This window comes from Cottoperca gobio, chromosome 13, assembly GCF_900634415.1.
Source record: "Cottoperca gobio chromosome 13, fCotGob3.1, whole genome shotgun sequence".
Taxonomy (NCBI): domain Eukaryota; kingdom Metazoa; phylum Chordata; class Actinopteri; order Perciformes; family Bovichtidae; genus Cottoperca; species Cottoperca gobio.
The window spans coordinates 4,950,259-4,972,201 of record NC_041367.1 but is presented as its reverse complement, the minus strand read 5'-3'; the positions used below and the strand labels follow the sequence as shown (position 1 = coordinate 4,972,201).

The 21,943-nt window shown below is 42.2% G+C and overlaps 1 protein-coding gene across 6 annotated transcripts in view; it reads left to right on the top strand.

Moving 5' to 3' along the window:
* Positions 1-1,158: 1,158 nt before the first annotated feature.
* kirrel3b (kirre like nephrin family adhesion molecule 3b) overlaps positions 1,159-21,943 on the top strand; it is a 144,246-nt gene continuing 123,461 nt past the window's right edge. For 5 of the 6 annotated variants that reach the window (XM_029447228.1, XM_029447225.1, XM_029447227.1 and 2 more), the window contains exon 1: positions 1,159-1,632. In XM_029447228.1, the coding sequence (XP_029303088.1) occupies positions 1,512-1,632 (121 nt within the window). In that variant the 5' untranslated portion in view covers positions 1,159-1,511. The remainder of the gene's footprint in view (positions 1,633-21,943) is intronic. The other variant, XM_029447226.1, reaches the window with a different exon arrangement.

Genomic DNA, 21,943 nt, shown 5'->3' with positions numbered 1-21,943 from the left:
TGGACATTGCCTCGAGCATGGAGAACACATCATGTTGCTAACTGGAGATTATTTAGTGACAATGATAATGGTATAAAAAACAGAAAACAAATGATTCAACATTCTCAAAAGTTTCTTATGAAACACTGGGTTAGGCAACAATGCAAATATATACGTAAACGGATTTCCACCTGTAGCAAAAACAAATGAATTAATTTCAAACCATTCATCTTCGAGGGGAAAAAAAATATTTAGGCTGACATATTTATTTATACTTATTTGATGGAGCAAATTTACCAATTAATGGTACAAACTTTTCATTTGAGGTATACAATATGAATTTTTAAGTATTAATCATTCATTATTAAACAATGTATTTCTACCTTTGAAACCAGCTGGGCCCTTAGTTTCCTTAATGTAGAGTAGAGCATGATGTTTCTATAATACACTTATTTGTGGACTGGCCTGGAACATAGCAATGCTCCTTTTAAAATATTTAACAGGCATAACTAAGCAAACTTGTTAGTAAGCATGCAGTGCACTTGGATATTTTATGACGTCTTGCATCATCCTTGAGTGAGCGACTATGAATGTAATTCACCCCTGATAAAACATTGGATACTAATGAATACAGCTTTGGTCTTGAATGCTAATGTAGTCTTCAACCATTCTCAGGGAAGGGGGCTTGGAGTTTCCAAAAATTCGATGCCGTCTATAGAATCCGTAAAAAGCAGGGGGTCTTAAATGGGAGGAGGGGGTGAAACTGCACTTTTTGTTTCGTGGATGTCTGTGTTATTTGTAGCTATAGAGGCCAAGTTGCTCCTATTCTCATTCTAATTGGAACTGCACCCACTCCGATTCTCCCATGGCAGCTCTTGTTCCCAGAGTGAGGACCAGAGTCTCATAACCTCACACTCAGCCACAACCACCCAGAGAGAGAGAGAGAGAGAGAGAGAGAGAGAGAGAGAGAGAGAGAGAGAGAGAGAGAGAGAGAGAGAGGCAGAAAGAGAGAGAGAGAGGGAGAGAGAGAGAGAGAGAGAGGCAGAGAGGGAGAGAGAGAGAGAGAGAGAGAGAAAGATATTGAGGGTGGGAGGGAGGAGTCTAGATGTAGAGCTCTATCCCCTGACTGTGTCTGCTATGTGAGTGGTGGAGCGAGAGTGAGAGAGCATGAGAGAGAAAGAGAAGGAGGGAGGGGGGCAAGTGAGGGCTGAAGAGACTGAGAATGGATGGGCAGCGAGAAACCTTGCGATCGAGAGAGAAAGAGTGAGCGTGTGTATGCTCAGCAGTGAAGACACAGAAAGTCTACAAGCTCACATCAACAAGAGAGTGTGCGAGACAGAGCCGACCACCGGCAACTCTGAAGAGTGACACAGACGGGAAAAAGAGACACACAGAGAAGAGGAAGAATCAGCAGAAGAAGACAAGGACTGAAGACAGACTAGCAGCCTTCCACTGGTAAAAGGAGACACCACTAAGGGACTGTAGCATCCGTCCCCCTCAGCAGCACAGAGGAGCACTGTCTCATCTTGTGCATGTGTTTGTGCCTGCCAACTTCAATTTCACACTCGCCCACTGTTTTTCGTAGGTTTTGCCCTCTCAACTCCACAGTCATGATCCCTTGGGTCCTTCTGCTCCTGTGGATCTCCGGACATGGTAAGTTTTCTAGATTTAAGTTGCTTATTCATCACATCTCGCGTGCTTGTGACTGCTGAGTGACTTGCTGGCTGGGAACAGTACATCTTGCTGTGATGTCTGAGCTTGCCCTACCATCTGTGTGTTTAACTGCTTATAATATAGCACTCCCATGTGCACTGTTATGTCTGACGCAGAAAGAGAAATGAAGAAATTAGAAGAAGTTGTCCCGGGTGTGAGGAGCCGCCGATAGTTGTACCCTGCGCTTTTCTCCATCGGTAGTTTGACGTAGCCTTCAGACGAGACAAGTTAAGTACTTCCTATTCAGGCTTTATATTCCTGTCACACACATAGACACACACAAACAAAGCCCTCTAACCCCAGTCCAGTTCAGTCAAGCGTTCATTCCTGAGTCACATTGTTTTGAACTGACAGCCCTTCCCCGTTGAGTCCAACTATGGGGGTCTGGTCAAAAGAAAAGAGAGAGAAAAAGTCAACTGCGAAGTGCTTTAAAAGGCAGACCCATGAGTATAGCTTGGCAACTTCAGCCCTTTGGACAGTATCTGCTGATATTTTTATTCCTAGACAGTCTTGTTTGTGGACAGAATGAGGACGGATTAGTTGTTTCTCCAGCTTGCCACCAGGTGGTTGTCTTTGGAAAAGAATAGAGGTTGAGTTAAGTGCAACGGGACTCTCTGTGGTTTCTGTGTGATCCAGGGACGCACGCGGGGCTGAATCAGACAGTGGATGTTTGTCAGCTCCCAGCATCATCCCGGCCCGCAGCGAGCGCCCTGGTTTACGCTCCGCAGGGTCAGGGTCAATGACTCAGCCGCCACCTCTTTTCAAAGTATGACCCCGTCACGTCGGACTACATTCTAAGGAGGGCACTGTGTGAATGAATGTGTGCGTCTGTGTGTCTGCATGTGTGTGCGTGTGTGTGTGTAGAGTTGTTTCCCAGAGGGAGTTGTAACCTTTTGCATACAAAAGGCAAAATATCCAATGTGAGATCTCAGTATGTTGGCACGTTGTGTGGAAATTGACAGCTCAAAGCTGGCAAGACAACAACAAAAGATACTTGGTAAACAAGAACATTGTCTACGGCACTGAATTCAGCTGTTTCACGTGTTGATTTTTATATATATATATATAGTATGCACAAATACAAAGAAAACAACACTGCTCATCAAATACAACAATTTGCTGTGATTATACTTTTCTGCTGGCTCATTTTTTTTTGTTTAAATGTAACAGGAAGAATATAATAACATTAGGAGAGACACATTTGAGACTGTCTTGAGTGATGAAGCTTCTAATTCCCTCTCTCGCGCTTTAACGGGTGTCGATCCCTTCCAAACATGGTGTCAGCTATACTGTCGGTCTTCTTTATGACTGTGTGTGACCTGGGACTGTGACACAAGCTGTGTAGTTGACTCAGAGATTGGACAGAGTCAAGGCAATGGAAGCTTTCTCTCTAGGTCGTGGCCTTCGTTGTGGGGTAGTTATAGTACATCAGCGGATGCTTTAACCTTTCTCGGTGTTGCTGCTTTGCTGAATTCTCTTCCCCGATAGTGTCTTTTCCTTGTTTTTGTATCCACTACACACTTGTGCTGTATCTCTACTGCCCGGTTTATTGTTTTTATTTCTTGCAAGTTTGCGAGTACTGTCCTAGTTTGCTTTATTGCCATGCATCACACTTTGTTTTGGACATTTTTTTATTGTGAATGTCACATTTTTATTCACATACCATCACAGGCTTAGCCCCAGCTCTACCAACAACTGACACCATATCTCAAATAGTTCCAGCAGGAAGAAGACGATTGCTACAACTGGAATGAGATGGGATTGCTGTGCATTTCAGCACAGTTGGTTATTACCATAATATAAAATATTTCTTTCTCTGCCAGGTAAACAGGGGATAACAACCTACGTCCTCTATCCATTTTGCCTCTGGGGGGGAAAAAAGTGCTTCCCTGCAGCTGACTATTGTTGTACAAATTACGGCGCTGTTTATGTACCGAGCCGGTGTCAGCAGAAAGCTGCGGAAAACAATATTGTTTTTATGAACAGGGGGACACAGGGGACTTGTGGACATAGAAGTCATATACTTAGACGCAGCTATCCTGCAAGAGCGGGAAATAAAGGGAGCGTGGAAATGAGTGAGAGAGAAGTCGGTCCGTATGCAGAGGCACTGAGCACTTTTCTTTTCTCTCAACTTTGAGAACTAAATGGTCCGCAGCAAAGCAGAGAGGGAGACTAAGGAGAGGGAAAGCTGCTTCGAGATGGTCCTGACTGCTGTTAGCGCATCTAGGGCACCTTTTCTCTCGCTGTCACCTCTCCTGCCAGTGACAGATGACACAGCACCCGTCAGGGGGAACTGGGAGACAGTGTCCAGGAACACATTCACCTCGGGCCAAACTTGTCCAGGACCTCGTCCATCTCCCCACTCCTCCTCTCATTCAATCTATGCAGTGTCTATCGTGTCTCACATTCTTCGCTTCGCTCTTCATTTCTCTCCTCACCTCGCAACGGCATGTCTATCTCTCTCTCTCTCTCTCTGTCTCTCTCTCTCTCTCTCTCTCTCTCTCTTTCTCTCCTTCTGTTTTTTTTTTTTAATTGATATTGCTGTGAGATGCAATGTTATTGAGAACCCTAGCCTCTGTTGGGGAAAAGGGTGAACTATGTGAGAGCGTTATGTCCCGGTGGGGGAGAGGCAGTTTAAGAATAGTCTTGTACTGGATGTGCCAGAATCTGCTTTAGAAAAATCCCACATTGTCAATGTTAAGTGTATGGCGCTCTTGTCCCTCTCTCCCTCTGCCTCTCTTCCTCTGTGCCTCTCTTTTCTCTCGTTTTCTTTCTCTGAATGACATCTTGTGAAATGTATATACCAACTGTCAAGGCCACTGGGTTTTTTGGTCCTTTTCTCAGGGAAATTAAATCTTGATGGGCTATCCTTGACTCCATGTTTTCCCACTAGGGGCAGTGCTGCTGCACAGGAATGAAATCACAATCTTCTTAAAAATCTTCTGCCCCTTGTCTCCCCCCAATCAGCCTTCATTATCTCCCACCGCTTCGGATATCGTGTCAGAACCCCCAATTTCACCACCCAGCCAGACTAAGCTGTTAGTCCTGGAAAGCATGTCTTAGCACCCCAGCCCCTGTTTCATTTACTGGTGTCTATTAATTGCTGACTGACGACTCTAAATCCGCTTTTCATGGACGAAAGGCTTTGATACATATTTCTCAACCAAAGTATAATTAAATGTCTCTCCAATGTCATGTCTGGATCTGTGAATTTTTTATAGACGTAGAAATAATTCTTAGCTTCTCCGTAGAGAAAGAAAAAAGAAAGAAATACAGCCAACACAGTGCACAACACTACTCAAACATAAATAGCAATTTTCAGCCCCATTATTATGAATAGTTATTTGTAAGGAAGACACACTGCTGTCTTATGCTCGGATTATGATCTTTAGGACTTTAAAACTAATATACATTATCCTTGCATGGTGTCATAAGCCTTGCTGTTCCAGCAGTCACATTTTCATGACTAACAAGCACAGAATGCAGACTAAATGTGTCTGTACTCTGGTAAACGACAATTCTTATTCCTGGTAAGAAATGCAAACATATCCTTGTCCTGTTTGTATGATTTACCCTCACCATACACGACAGTTGGTTTGAGTAATGCTAACCCTGTCTGGATTATGCCACGCAAACACAGTGAGTGACAGATGACGCCATCACGTCCTGATGGGGCCCAATGGCATGCAGTTTGTTTTCTTGTTTGTGCTGCATGTCCCATCAAGGCTAGCCAGCTTAAGTCACCTCAGCCGCTGTGACCCCTGCTCATTTCTGTGCCACGATAGATTAAACCCCCTGTAATCCCTCTGAGCCGAGGGCCCAGTTGGATATTTATGGTAATAAGTAAACATATGAATAAATAATCCAAGAGGTTGCCGCTGGACAGCTGGAATTTGTAAGTCCCAATGTTTGGCAGTGGTTGTGGCATTAACGAGAGATGCTATTTCCAAGAAAAATCAGTTTTGGCTAAGACTTTTATTTGGTTGATGGAACTAAACTAGATAAATAAATATATCAATAAATCAATAAACATAGAGCTGGAGATGGGTATGTGTTCATGTAAGAACACAACGTTCCAAGTGTTTCAGTTGTCGACAGTACCAAGATAAAACTGCAGAATGTAAGTACAGTATATCCGGTGACTGCAGTTTGGACTTAAGCCTCATTTCGAGTCTGTCAGGATTCAGGTCAGCCAGGAAAGAGAATATGATTAGTTCTTGGAAAACCAGTCAATGATCAGATCTGCTTCCTCTCTTATGGTCCGTCAGCCAGTCAACAAAATCAAGCTGTTTACTTCTTCATTATCCATCGAGAAGACCCTCTTCTCGAACCCCAACAGTTTTCTTTAGTACCAACCAATCAACCCCAAAGCCCCTCATCTGCTCTCTCTCTCTCTCTCTCGCTCTCTCTCTCTGAGACTCTTCTGCTGGATCTCATTCCTCGGGGATGAATTTATCCAGATTGGAGCACTCAGCAAAGGGGCATTATCCGGGATTACATGTCTGTTGGGCGGCAGTGTTAAGTAATTCAACCAGATGCTGTTGTGATCACTGGGTCACCTGTGAAGGCAGGGTTAGCAGCTGCATTTCTTCATTCTTTATTGTCATATCTTTATCCACCTGGGATTGTATCCTTGATCGACAGGGAAAGAGATAGTTGGAGCTAAATGATTTTTTAAAAAGAACATTATGTAAGAATACCGTTAAGTGTAGGGGATTGTGCGGAAGCCCTCTCCAACCGTAGTCAGGATTTTATTCGGTGACAGATTATGCGATGGATTAATGGCTTCTAAATTGCAGTTTAATGCAGATGAAACAACAAGCAAAGCAACTAAAGTCGGCTCCACGGGGCTGTGTGTGCAGTTGTGGGGGTGCTGTGAGTACAGTAGTGGTGGTTCGTACTGTGTTTTTTCCCTCGGAGAGGACAAAGCAACGGCACAGCGGGGCTAGAAGAAATATGTTGGTGTTTTTAGCTTGACTGTGGGTTTTCTCTGCTAATCCTGTCTCCACCTAGCTGAGGTTCTGATGGATAGAATTTCACTACTGGGATCTGTGGTTTCTTGTATAACACAGGTGCTTTACAAAGTGGGTTCAAACAAGTGTAACAATACAACGTTTGTACCTTTTCTTGTCAACATCCTGCTTTGCAAATCTGAATCATTAATAGGACTTTTGTTCAAGACATTCACACTAAGAAAATGATAATTTTAAATCTTAATTTTGCCTCACATCACCGCTTCTTCCTTTGTATTCCTTTTAACAGAATGAATGCTCTCACCACAGGGATGAGTGAATTTCATATTTTTTCGAAATACAGTTTTACCTGATCTCGGAGTTATACCGTAAAGAAACATTGAGTTGAGAATAAGGCACTCACATCCCATATTCGAAGCACAAAAATAAAAGATCCATAAACAGAGTTGTGCTATTGTTAGATGTGTTTTTAGAAATACAGTGCACCGTTGACACCACTGTGCTTGAGTAAACATCTGTCATAAAAACAGGTGAGCAAAACAGCAACACAGGGTTTTTGCAAGAGAAAATGTAAAATGTGTAAACAAAAGGTGAAACAAATATCAAAGAAAATGGTGAAAAAAATGATCCATTGACTTTTTGAGATTATCATGTTATCCTTTTGCTATTTTCTATTAATTTTTTATAAATTATATTTATGTAGACACAGTCAATTGAGTAAAATCATATTTAGCTTAGGCTGCAATTTACCAATTTACGATACGTATTGTCACTTTAGCCGAGCAGTAGGCTAAGTACATGTAAACTCATTTTGAAATACAGCCACTTACACATGTTGTTACACCTCCTAAGAGACTGATGCATGTTCAGTAATGCACATGTAACCTACGCGGAGAGCTTCTGTGACCTACAGAAATCTGGGTGCAATGCCAGGTAGACTAATTTGTATGAGAAATACATTGGTGTGTAAATTGACCGTCCTGGCCTAACACTTCCTGTCCTATTTTTTTCTTTTGGACTGTGTTATCGGTGCAGTAAATCACATGCAAGCATTGTCGACGCGCAGTTCTGCCGCCTGTGTCACGTTATGTGTCTCGCTATTGCTCGAAACATTTGTGGGTAAACCAGCCAGCCAATGCATCGACATGATTGTGAAAGGCTGTTAGGAAAGAGCCCAGAAGATGCATGTGGTGCTTCAGCAAGGGAGGCACATAAGGAATTGGGTTGCTGGTATGATAACGACTTCCTAGTGTTTGGCGGGAAGTTTCTGGGACAGCTCAATATTACACCTGGACAAACTCTCTCTCCTCTCATTTCTTCCCATTTCTTCTTCTCCTGCCTTTCACAGTCCCAACGTTCTCATGCCAAAGATTCATGACAATGGACTTGTGGAAAAGGTTTTTTATACTGCGCACTTCACATGCATTTTCTCCGCGTGTGTATATGCACGTGAGTATGTGTGGTGTCGTTGCATTTGCTGCTGTGCCATGACAATTACAGCTGCGAGCCTTGAATGGCAATATAAATGCAAATCAGCCTTTTAACGTGTACAAGCAGAATCTGGGGAGGGAGAAGCTTCTCACCTGTGGATGAATGTGTCTCTGTCTGCCATTACAGTTGCCGTGCATGTTTTGAAAATGACAATGGCAAAGTATAGCATATAACCTACTTCCGTTTGTTAGCAAAAACCTTGAGGCTGTTTTTATGTGTCTGGAACCCAATATAATAAAGTCCACTCTTGGGAACAATTGTAAAACACCATAGTGTCGTACATTCAAATGCACCTTTGGTATTAGCTTCCTACTTGTGTGCTTCCTTTTCAGTAGATACATCTAAATTGTGCTCAGCAGTGCTAAATGAAAGGGCTCGATAGTTTCTATTTAATAAATGGATAAGAAAACGGGTCTCTCTATGGTACCAGACACCAATGGTGAGAGCCATGGTTCTTTGAAAGGCTATTTGATCTGGCACTGATACCAAACAATGTTTTATTCAGGAAAGCACATCAGACACAATAGCAGGACAAACTTGCTCTTGATCTAAGCCAAAACTTTTGAAATCTGCCTTGGGGGAATATGTAGCCTTGAGAGTGAAAAATGTCTAATGCTGCCACCCTCCCCCAACACTCCCATCTATGTAGATGAGCATGTTTTCTTTTTTCCCCCCTGTTTTTTTCCCAGATGCCAAATGAGGCTTTAAGCCACCTGCCTGTCCCACTAAGACAATTAAACAATTGGGAAGAAAGGGCTATTCACTAGTGAGGATTGCAATGTTAGCATAGGAGCCAGAAACGACCCTGCATACCACCCCTCCCCCCTCAAAACACTCTTTCAGCACCACTAATGTTGGCACTGTGCCAACTCCGTTCCTATGCGTGTATGTGTTGAAGGAATGCAGGAGCATTTGACACCAGTCTTAGAAAGTCTGTGACACAGGGCGCTTGGTTTGCATGTTGATAGAAAATCCCTCCATTGGTCTCCAGACATATTCAGCGTGAGGCCTGTGGCTCTGTGTCATTATAGTTGTTTACGAGGGCTTCATCGGGCACAACCTTCACACAGAATGACATGCATTGCACACACACACACACACACACACACACACACATACATTCAATACCCTGACTTGCATTACCAAAGAGCAATCTGCCAGAGCACAATAACGGGAAACCCTGGAGTATGTGAACACTGAGGGCTGGAAAGTATTGCTAGGTTATATAACATGCTATAAATTAGGCTTTCTATTGATCCTCAAACATTAAGATATCTTTATATAAGAAAATTGTTTTATTGATTGTGTGCCGGTGCGTCTTATGTTTCTTTAATATGGTGCTGCTGGGATTCACTCTGCCCACTTTTAATATGCAGCCTATTTTTACACACAATAATAATGTGTCACAAGCAGGATCAGCTAAAGGCAATCCCTAGATATATTTCACTACTCTGGGTCTCTGCCACCTTTTCGGTACTTTCTTTATCAGCTGGGCTCCTCAAAAGGATGTCAGAAAGCTGGTAGAGTAAACAAAGTGAATTAAAGTATAATTATTTTTTTAGAGGCCACTCCAATATTCACTTTGCTGATTTGGTGGTTGAAGAGCTCTTGTCGCACTCTCTGATTTTTATTTTATTTTATCAAGTGCAATTTAATATTGTGGAGGTTGGCCCAGGCACTGAAAAAATGCTAATGCACATTTGGGAGTTTAAATGATTTGCTATCCTTTCAAATCTGTTGGCAGGGGGTTTCAATCTGGCTGGCATCCTGGGGGAATTCACAGTGGTCATTGCTCAATCCCTGGGGGACATTAGTGCAAATCACAAAGGAGCACAGAAGTCATTTCAGTTTTCTACTTTCCATTGGCCACTGCCCAATGCTAAATGCCACAGGACTGGCTCACAATACTGGGCAGGGCAACCTCTTTGCCTCCTTCCGTATCTAACCTTTTAAACCTGATTTAATTAAATCAAAATACCGCATTCCAGACTCATTTGAGAAAACCTGAAGACAAACAGTTGAGGAACTAGAAGGCCTTGGGGTGAACCAAGGGCAAGGCCATCCATTACTTCCCGTGCAACCAAGAGCACTGCAGGGACACGGAAAATGCCTGCGGTGCAAGATGATAAACAGACTCCACATCAGAGATTGGATTAGAGTGGCAAGAGAGAGAGCCCTAAAAGCCATGTGCAGTTTATTGAAGCCTTATCTAAAGCGATAATGTAACTAGAGAAAGTACAGTGTAATGACGGATGAGTGGACAGCACCCTGTAAAGTTAACATCGGGCAAGATGGTGGATAGGCAGGTCCACCATGGTCAACTCATCTTCTTTAAAGAACAGGAAGTAGGACCAGTGGATAGTTCTGATAAGATGGACTATCAATTGCTGGCACCCTGGTTACCCAGCAGTGTCATTATCACAGGTGTATCTAGTTTAGAGAGGCTCAGTGCCCAGGTTCACTGCAATTTATGTTTCATTTCATCACTGATACCTATGAGGCATTTTGGGGAAAATGATAGAAGTGTTATTGCGATTTCGCTGAAAGCACCGATCCCAGCAGTGGTCTGACCATGCACTGTCTTCATATATCCCATTATTTTTCTAAGGGGAAAGTTGAGTGCGATGGTCACTACTAACGCACAGAAAAAAGAGAGGAAAGTAAGATGAAAATAGAAAGTAGATCTGAAGGATTTCGTGGGGGAAGCAAAGCAGCATTTAGGTAAAAGTCTTGTTTTTATTTTTTTAGGATGACTCGAGGATTTTCTCGCTGCTGAGAAGTAATGCTATCTTATAGTAGACGAATGATGGTAATGACAACACAATGCCTTCCACGGTAAACAAATATATCTAGCACTTGGGGAAGAAAGTGAGAGGAGAAGAAAGACCAACAAAGAAAGAAAAAAGGAAATCTCAAAAGGAAGAGCATGCTTGTCACAAATTAAAACATATCTGTGTCTTGCAGCCCTAATCCCTATTGCTAGTGTATTTGTTGTCTGAGCAGAGTATTTGTGCGTGTGTGCAAACAAGCACAATTGTGATTATTCCTCGCTTATGTTGTATGCTAATTTTATTACTTAACATTGCGTGCCTATCTTACTCTAAACAGCTTTGGTTCAAACTACTTCTCAATGGTTTTTCAAAGCACACCATGCTGCTTGTTTTTCGCAAAGTAGTAGAGTAACAAGAGCTTTGTATTATTATTTTAAAATAAATACCCTTGTGTGACTTTTAGCGTATGTTTCTCTGTGATCTGGTTGGGAAAAAGTCAATGCCTCTGTCCCAATTCTGTGTGACACAGGCACAGCAGGACATTAAAAATGCAGAAGGGCATCTAAAGATGATCGTGGCAGCACACAGTGGGATGTTCAGGGGTGTCACCAATCCCCTCATCACCTCCAGTGCATGGACCTTAAACTTTCCCCCAGGTTATGAGTGTGCATTATTAACAGTGCTTTCATGATAAAAAAATGCAATTTGCTCAAACCCAGCAGAAACTCCAACACAGCCTCATTTAAAACATGGAGAAACTATCTCATAGATTTATGTTGGATTTCTTGTAGCCCAAAGAGCCTCCTCCAGATGGGTGCGCTTCACATTGAGTGGAGTGTTAATGGCTTGGAGTCTACCGTCTCTCTAACTACTTAATGCCTTTGATATTTCTCCTTTTGCTTTTTTGTTGCCTTGAGAAGTTTAGAACAGTTTAATGAATTAATTAGACGCAGTATATTATACATTGGACGTCATTTACAGAAGTAAAAAAAACTACCAAAACGGTCCATGCTTGTTTCTAACATTGCAAAAAAGATATAAGCTATAAGTAATACGTGTTGAAACCAAGCCCCCAGGAAGATCACCAGGCTTTGAATGGCCAAAATGTGGAATTACAACTTCTATGTCAGTCATGTGATTCCATTGGTTCAAAAAAAGGCATTTCCCCATTGATTTAGATTGGGAAAGACACATTTGTAAAGCAATGGATAATTTAGTTTGAGCTAAATCAACTTCCTACTGCAAACACTTGAATATCCCTTGATTATCATTCATTCCTAAGAGTTGTACAATGCGCTAATACCTGAATCCAGAGTTATTTTCCCTTCTTCATTGATATGACTGAGCTGAGACCGGCTGAGACATAGGTGCTGGAAGGCCGTGTTTAAGGAAAACCCAAGTGCGCTTGCTCAATGGGCCCCATGGATGCGGAAGATTGGCAGTTGATCCGGTAAATGTTCTACTCGGACGTCGAGCCATTTTGGCTTCATTCGCCACTTAGCAACTTTCAAAGGAATGAACGTGGCGCAACCTCCAACACTGTACCCAGTTCTTTTCATACATCCAGTGGTTGAAACCCTTTAGATTCATCAATACAGAAGACATTTTTTACATACGAAAATAGCGATGTTTACAATCTCTGGCGTTAGCTGAAGTACTATCTTTAAAATAAAAAGAGCATTGTGTGGGTCCGGGAATTGGTATTGTTGCTGTTTACTCCGAAGCAGACCTCTTTTAGCTTCTCCCTCAGCTCTGATCTTTTGATCATCACCTCCATATTGGATAGGAAATGGAGAATGAACAGCTCTGAAATACAAGTGACTTTCAGAATTCTGTGACTCTTTGAAGGCTGCCAAACAAGTGTCTTTCATCTTAAAAAAAAACCAGCAGTCTCCTTGTACAAAAGGGGAACAAGACAAAATAAAAGAGAAAGGCAGTATCCAGGACTTAGAAATGAAAAAGTGAAGATTGTGAGGTATCTTTTGTGAGTGCCTTTCCTCTAAGGCCTCCTGTGTGGAAAATTCCATGCACTTCATACAGCATCGATAGACTGGCATCTGTGAAACATCTCGCACCTGAAGGATTAGAACAAAACAAGGCAATTTAGAAAACCAAGCAGACTATTTGTTTTCTGAAAAGTCTGATGAGGAGGGTGGAATGCATAAATGGGCCTCAACAGTTAATGCAGAATGAATCTCAGCGACGTACTGATGCTATTCAAATCTGTTTCTAATTTGATTAATCTCCTGTTTTCGCCATGAGCCATTACAGCCTTCTTTTTGAATATTCCGCTATTATTGGGTGGCTAAGGCATGACATGCTGACTGTTATGCATGTATGGGGAGCGTAAAACAGGGAGTGAAAGAAAAAGAAACAACTGCAGAGCAGGCAACAATGGAAAAAAATAGGCTCATACATCCACAATCTGTTCTCCTCAAATTAATGATGGAACAGGAGCAGTGGTGTTCCCCCACTGAGACATGAACCAGATTTCAACCCAGTGCTCCCTGGAGGTGAGGGCCGGCATCTCTCTGACAGGACATCTGGTCCCTGAGCATGGCCACCAGGGGGTCGATGTCGCCACCTTAATTGTAATGCCTCCCTCTTACTCCCTGGAAAAAAAACTAGGGCAGCTTTCCATAAAAGGAGAAGGGGAAGGGGGAAGCCTCGATTTGCTGGGCCATGTCGGCATGCCACATCATTTAAGGTGACAGCTCTAATAAATTACAGCAACAGATTGCTGTGAACAAACAAAGCTTAATGGAAATAAAGTGAGAATTATCAGCCAAGAAATAGAAGGAGAAAAAAAGAAGAATTAGATTAGTGCAAAGAGGTTGGATGAAAGGATGTCAGACCAGCATAACACAAGCATTAAATGGGCAAATTGCCACTTTGAGAGATAGGAAATGTTTCGTTCTCATCATTGCTTCTGTTGAAAATGGAGTATAATGAGAGAATATTTGAGCAGTCCTAAGACATGTCCCTTATTCAAGTCCCTAAAGTATTCCCCATACATAGCCTTTCTCCTCCCTCTCTTCTTTTTTTGCCTTTTAGAAATAAAGGTCTGCAAATTGTTCTGCTCTGAAGGACCCTTGCTCCATCAATTCAGCCAGGTCAGAGAAAGCCTGGAAGCCAATGTCGTTAAAATGCTTAGGCATTGTGGAAGAGGACAACACGAGATGGTAGTAGGGTGGAATGGTATGTCAGGGAAAGCGTTTGTCAGGTGCTATCAGTATGAACGCTGTCCATCTCAGATACCTCTGTTAGAAAAGCAGGTCAGAGAGGGTCCAAATGGACCACTCCTCGTCCTTTCTGTCTTTGTCTCAGGGGGGCAAAAGCAAGCAACATACAGAAATAAGTACAACAAACCAAAATGTGAAATGCAAAAGAGCCCCAAAATATGTCACAACCCCATCAGAAAACGAGCTGCCAGGTGCACAGTAAGTGTTGTTGAACTTCATTTGAAAGAATGAAAGCTCTCAGCTTGGCAAAGTGAAACACACGGCCTCTGAGGAAAGACAGGGATCAGAGTCTGAGTCATATCCATGCAACTGAATACAGGTAAAGCTAATTGAAGGACTCTATGGTGAGTTTAATAACTTGGCACCATGGGAAGTAAAGTTCAAAACTTTCTTTTCCCATCTTTCTCTTTCCCTGGTGTTAGATTTCCTCGTGCTTTTAGAAATCCTCTTAATTTTTTAAAGATTCATTCAATTGTATTTCTTACATTTAAAATATTTGTATGTTTTTAAAATCCCTCCTCAGCTTTTTTTTAGCAACAATATCTGGCCTTTTAGAAAAAAGGCTTTCTGTTCAAGTTTAATCAGATCCCAGAAGAAAAAAGACTGAGGTATGGGGATTGCCATTTGGCTTTTCCAGAAGATAAAAATCGTTTTTAGTTCTCAGATTAAGTGGAGTGGTTGAAGATGCCACTGGGGTGCTGTTGTGTTTCTGAATTAAATAGTGAAGCATCTGAGCCCTGCGGGGAGGTCCTTAACCACAAGCTGAAGTTTTCTCTAGCCCACTTTGTTAGCCAGAATGTATTGGACCTGAGCCAAGGTTAGACCGCACCACGGACGTAGAATCCCATTGCTTTTTTAATAAGCTCTGAAAAAGAACTCAAGAGGTCATACACCACGAGACTCCGATGAAAACTAATTGAGAATGTCACTCAATAACGGTAAACCAATAAGCAGAACTGCTTCCTCTTTATGCATGAGAGCTGTTTGAGTAAGCACTTAGTGGAACGAGGAGGGTATCGAGGGGAGAAGGGTGTGAGGCATAATATGTGTGCCTGGGGGACACTGTACGTCCTGCTGTTAGCCACATTTTGTGTGTATTTCTGTCTCGGCGTATTCTCGCGTTTGTGTGTGTCCCTGCGTGTACCTGTGCGCGTCTATGCATGCTTTGTGTGTGGCATTTATTCCACAGTGTTTTTCCACTTTCTGTGTGTGTGTGTGTGTGTGTGTGTGTCTGTGTGTGTCTGTGTGTGTGTGTGTGTGTGTGTGTGTCTGTGTGTGTGTGAAGAGACCACAGAGGGCCGCCCAACAGAGAGCACTGCTTTTCTAAAGGTGCCACAATTAGTTTGTCACAGGGAGCGTAAACTTGAGGAGAAAGGGACTGCGGAGAGAAAGACACTTTCCCCAGGCACCCTGAGTCTGTCAGTCTGATTAAGTCACATGGCTGGAGTGAGAGTTGGGAAACTGAACCAGAGCATGCTAGGGGAGCATTGCATGACGGCGTAAAAATAAATAAATAAATAGCAACATGTAAGTATTAACATGACTGCATGTCGTATGAGCACTGTCTTATACCTGACCCCAGAGACTCACACGGGGACACTGCACACCAGGCTGCATCCCATCATCCCACCCCGCAGCTTCCTCACCCTCCGGAGACATAAAGCAGGTCAGGGGCATCTTAAAGTTCACGAAATGCAACATGACAGGACGACTCTGACATATGCCTGTGTGACAGTGAAGCAAATAGATGACTGATGGCAGAGCACTGTGTTTTAAGGAAAATAGAGAAAATGCAGTATAACCAAGACTGACTGTATCTTTCTCTCCTATACTTTACTTCTGCTTTAAGCTTTTTTTCTCTCAGATATACACAAAATGGGTCCAAGGTTTGAACTTACAAAAGCTGCAAACTTTTTTTCCCGAAATATAAACACATACAAAACGGCGGCCCACTCGTAGGCCTGTCACTGCTGTAGTAAGTGTCAGAAATGCCAGGGACCTTGGAGCCCTCTAGAAAGAATGGCAGATTGTCATGCCACGTGGCGGTGTCATCCACCAGACCAACAGATACACTTGTGTTCTTTGTTCAGGAGACCCTGGCTGCTCTGAGATGCCGTACTCGGTCTATATCTCTTTAGATCTGTCTCTCTCTCTCTGTCGAGCTAAGGAGCACTGCAGATTTGTTGGTATATAGCAGAAGGGCAGCATCATTAACAATACTGAAGGCTACCCACATAGAAAACTTTTGGCATAAAGTGCAAATGAGACAAGAGATGGAGAATCACTTCTGGCAATGCCCTCAGTAAAGCCAGGTACATGGTGGATATTGCTCACTAGCTGGAAATGTAAAAAAGCCTGCCTTCTCTACTTTGTCCTCCCACGACTGGCCACCCCCATACTGAAATTAACATCACTCGTCCTCTCCTTCACAGTCTCTATTGTCCCACTGCTATGCCAAAGCACAATCTATACCACCTCTAGCATCAAATGCTAATTGCTCGGTATTCGAAGAGAGAATAGGGCTCCCTGAATTAAGAGTCATTTAGCGAGACACTGAGTTCAGCACAGCATTGCAATGCCTACGAGCTCATTTCTCTGCTGTCTTGCATAAAGCTCTGTAAGTGTAGAGCACTCTCCACATTGCAATGTAAGTTCAAACCTGTACTTTGCTTAGCGAGTAGTTGCTATGGCAGAATAAAACAGTTAATAGGTTCAAAGTAAGCCGTCAAAGAAGAAACAAGAAAAGTAGCTTTGTGAGAAAACTTGACTTTTGTCTGTGTTCAGGGCCCAAAATCAATGTGTACTAAACAGTGCTTTGGTCTTTGCACATATTCTAATTTGTCAGACAAGAACTTGATTCAGCTGTGTTACTTTCAAAGGGAATTGAAACAAATAGATTTCCCAGTATTGAGGAGCACCGCAGGAAGTATATTTCCCCCCTCACACTGGTGCAAACAATGGGGGCAGTGAGCTCCTTTGATCAAGGGCATGTCTATGTTGATGACAATGAGAAAACTGCAGGCTGTCCCAAGAGTGTTGTACCCCTACCTTCAAAGTACACTTGTTTTTCCTTCCCAACATCCTCTGCTGCTTCCTTCACCGTGTTGTTGGAATCTTTTATTTCTCGAGATCAGTCAGCAATACCAACAAAGCATCACAGAACTGAAACCGCTGATTATACATTTTGACAACATTGGTTTTGTCCAACAAACAATGTCAACAGTCACAAAAACTAACAAGTGCATGAATTGTGTGTTAAACCTCCAGACATGTTCTTTAAAAAGTGACTTATTTAGGCGTAAAGTAATACTATAACTTGATTACTGTGTTGTGGTCCCTGAGTCTAATGTATGTTGAATATTTCACAGGGAGTATATGTGTAAAAATACATGTGTTCTTGGTGGAAATGTGTTCAGCGTGAGAGGCCAGTTCCTCTTTTTTGGTCTATCTCCAGTTTTTCTTAAGGCCATTCACTGACACTTCACTGTGCCCTCTGTCTCAGCTAGACGGGCATAAAGAGCAATCCTTTATGACTGGGACCGACCCCCGTGCTGTTGCAGGGTCAAGGTCAGCGCCAGTGACACCAGCTGGGTCCCTCTGCCACTTGCAATACATACTTGGATAGAATCATACAACTGCAGACAGCGGGTGGGGGTCACAGTGACAAACCAAGACCACTGTGATGGTAGTCTCTATCCATCTATCCATCTGACTTTGTATTTAATTGGAATTCACCTCTAGCCGACAATAGCCTTATCATTTTAATTAGGCAGATAATGTGTATCGGTGTCCTACAATTAAACCTAGTGTTTTTAACTTATAGAGGCTTAATTATCCTTTGCAATGTGCGTGCCTTAAATAAGGCTTTAATTAAGACTCCCATTAGGCACTAAGAGCTTTCAAATTAGTAGATCATTGAATATAAAGATATAGGTATTTGGTCAGTCAGTCTTTGTCACGGGAGGCACATGTCAACTTTCACTTCATTGCACTGCAGAGCCTCACCAAGAAATTCACAAAAATAATATTTAACACACTTACCACTTACCCACAGACATAGAAATGAGAAACTTATAATTCAAAAGTCTAATTTGTTTACTATAGACAGTACATCTGAACTGCCTGTAGAGGCTGCAATATTTATGACAATACCAACCTACAAACTCATGAACTGATGGCAAAATGTTTTCTCCTTTCTGAGCGTGAATGTGCTCGACATAGTATATGTGTAATGTAAATGTGTCTGTTGGATTATGCAGTCCCTTATCTCGCAGTGTTGCAATTTTGGCCTACGGTTGAAGAAAAAAAGAAATCTGAAAAAACATTACTATTTGGCCGTGGCAAAACGGTAGAAGGTGTCGGCATCTACGGTAAACCAAATGTACACGTTGTCTGCTCTCTGTGCCTTGTTAGACAGATTAGCATCTGTCCAATAAAACATAAAAGCCTAAAATCACTTATGGCCGTAACATATTTGCATATTGTGATTTAGAAAATGTTACTCAACAATTGAATGCATCATGCTTATGTATGGTTTTGAAAACCTTTGACGGACTCTGTATTGCACATTTACATGTTAAGTCTCACTGTCAGCTGGTCAATAAAACAATAAAACACAGTGGAGTAATGAAAAGAATATACCCACTGAGCCAGACACAGCCACAGAGCCGGCTCGACTCTTTAATCCAGGCACCCCTTTTTTCTTTCGCTTCTCCTTGCAGAGTGCTCTGAACCTGCTGCGAAATTGAATTTTCCACCCCTGTGTGTATGTGAACCAGCCAAGCACTTCATTGTCAGAGTACTCAATTAGCTCCCAAGGCGGAAGCCAAAATGTTTTCCAAAAGCAAATGTATTCTGTGCAGGGCAGGCTCTTATTAGCATAATGCTTCTATTCCTATAGCACCGAGTTAGAGTACCTTCCCAAGGTTGAAAACAAAACCGGCAAAAAACAGCCTGAAGCTTTGAAATCAGTGTCCCTCCATTCCATATCATATCATACTAGGGGTAGTGTAGCCTCTAGTGAAGAGAAATGTTAACCTCTGCTTAAAATATCTCATTAGCATTAGTAAATACCCTTCCTGGTGTGTGTGGCACCTAGCAGACACATTCTGTAAATCCCTGCATCGCTTCCTTTTTCATCTCATCTGAATTCACATGATGCGAAGAGCACTCCTCAGAGTCTTGTATAACTCACCAAAACAGATGTTAAAATGTACTTGTCCTATTTTCTCATTGGAAAAGCTGAGCGTACAGAATCCAGGCCCTGTAATAAATCTAGAGAACAAAAGGAGATTTCAGCCTTTAAGACCTTATAATGCTTACTGAAAGTTGTTGTAAGTTTGAATAAAAAGAATCATGTTTTTTACCGAATGTGCTGACATTGAAACAGTTGGCTGAAGCATTGGAAATAATCTGCACTGACAAGTAGCTAAACAGTTCTTGGACAAAGTGACATTGAAGTCAAACAACCATAAAAATAACTTTTCTTTCCAGCTGAATGCTTGAAATGAGGCAATAGAAAAGACAAACGTAAAGACACAAGCAAATCCCAACAGCTGCAGACACTCAGGAGCGATGGCAACTACTCTTACCTTGAACCAACGCATTCAGTTTTGTTTGACTAAAGTGGCACTATGGCAGCAATACAGTGGATGTAGCACAGACGGCCATATAGTCACAGGGTTGTAATCTTGCCTGTCAGTGCCCTATAGTGCCCACTCACTCCCATTATTAAGGTGCCACCGACTCCACAATTAGAGCTCCTGTGTTTGTCACCTGCCCTGGGCCTTGTATATCAGCCCCAACATACACACACACACACAAACACACACACACACAGAGTGTACAAACAGCTCCCATCGCCCAGACAAGGCATGGATATAAAATGGGATGTTGGGCTTTTTGGTTCATGGTTTGGGGTGGTGGGAGTGAGACCAGTGAGACCACCACAGAGGTTCCTGTCACACAGATTGCCCAGAGCAAATGTGAGACAAAGTAAGTGGGAGTGCAGGCAAAGCAAGGTGACATGGGTGATCGCGTTCTGTGTGAATTTATTGTTTTCTTCCTAATTTTCCTTTTTTAATTGAACCTTTATCTCTCACTGACAATTTTCACATAATTATTATTTTTTTGATTTATGTCAGGGAAATCTAATAATGAGCACGCCAGTGGTTATAAAACAAAGCCTTTGCTTACTTTTATTTATTTTTCTGCACATGTGACGTCTCATGGATTTATCTAATGTGCTTACCATGACAAGTTTGAAAAACGACTGAAAAAAAAACCATTAATGAGTTCAATTGATTTACTTCATTGTCCTGTAGCTATTCAATTTAAAGCTGAAGCAATTAGAGGGAAGAAAGGTTGAACAATGAATGGAACTTGTAGTTTTTTTTCAGTGGAAATCAGAGTTGCAAGAACATACATTAACTCTAAGATGTTAACCATTAATAATTGAATTAGAAAAACATTCCCATTGTCCTATGTTTCTATCCTTGAAGGCTAAAGGGTTGATTGACTATGTTAACACAGGTGTACGTGTGTGTGTACGTGTGTGTATGAGTATGTGTAAGGCATGTTTTGCAAAGTAGACATTTGTGTCTGCTATAAAGCTCCTGAGTTAACCTTCCCAAGGCTTTTAATGGAGCACTCAGATTAGTGCGCCCTCTATAAGGCAGAGACGGCATCAGGATTAACCTTGTTTTAAATGTGCCGTTTGAGAAAGATTGGTTGACCTTACTGTGACCTAGGCTTTGGACAAACCATCGCTCTTGATAGAAACTGGCTGTTAATGGACTTCACATTGCCAAGAAACACCCTGACGATATATGCTCATGTTTGAGATTAATATCGTTTGCCTTCCAACACTCACTACTTGCTATAGCTTCAAATTAATTTCCTTCTTTGGCAAGTCGTTTTGGCCCCTGTCCCTTGGCAGACCTTCTCTGAAGCAGATTTTTTTTTTTTTCTGAGAATGACTATTATCTAATTTTGTGATTTGCTCTGATCTCACTTGCCTCAGCCAGGAACAGTGTAAATATCTATAGCCGGGGTCAACACTTTCTGCACCACTTGTGTCAAGGCTGTTCTGTTCTATTTTAGAAAGTGATGTATAGATGTATAAACACACCAAGCAAGACAAGTTGAATCAATTTAAGAGGCTTGCACATCAAATGTTTCACAATATCATCATAAATGATGTTTGGACCAAAGACGGTCCTCGTCCGGTCAGGAGAGGAACGGGGGGGTAGAGGTATCTTTTAATCCTCACCCATTAACAGAGTCCATCGCCTGGGATTGGGGCAGCTGGATTCTCTGTCTGAGATGAGCTGCACTTCTCGAGAAAATGAAACAGGATGATGGAGATCAGTGACAACACCGGCTGGATAATCATGCCCAAATCACAGCAATCTGCTCTCAATCTCAACCCCTGATATACACGCACTATCGTCAATCCCTCCCCAACAAATCCCTAAATCCCGACAATCTGTAGCACTCAGTTTAGAGCCTCTGTTAATCCACCTAGCTAGCCCACATTACTGGACAGGAAGGTAGATGATCCCGTAGACCCTGTGTCCCTCTTGAAACCAAATGTGGCCTTTTATGTCCCGTTTTTACACTCCGCATAACCAATCCATTTCTGTTTGATGGCCTCCTCTTAAAGCAAGCAGGTGTGAGTAATTTTTATGTCATCGCTGATACATGAAAACACGATGTTAGCTTTAGTCTTCAGCATCTGTGTGTTCAACAACAACTGGAATATGAATTTAAATAC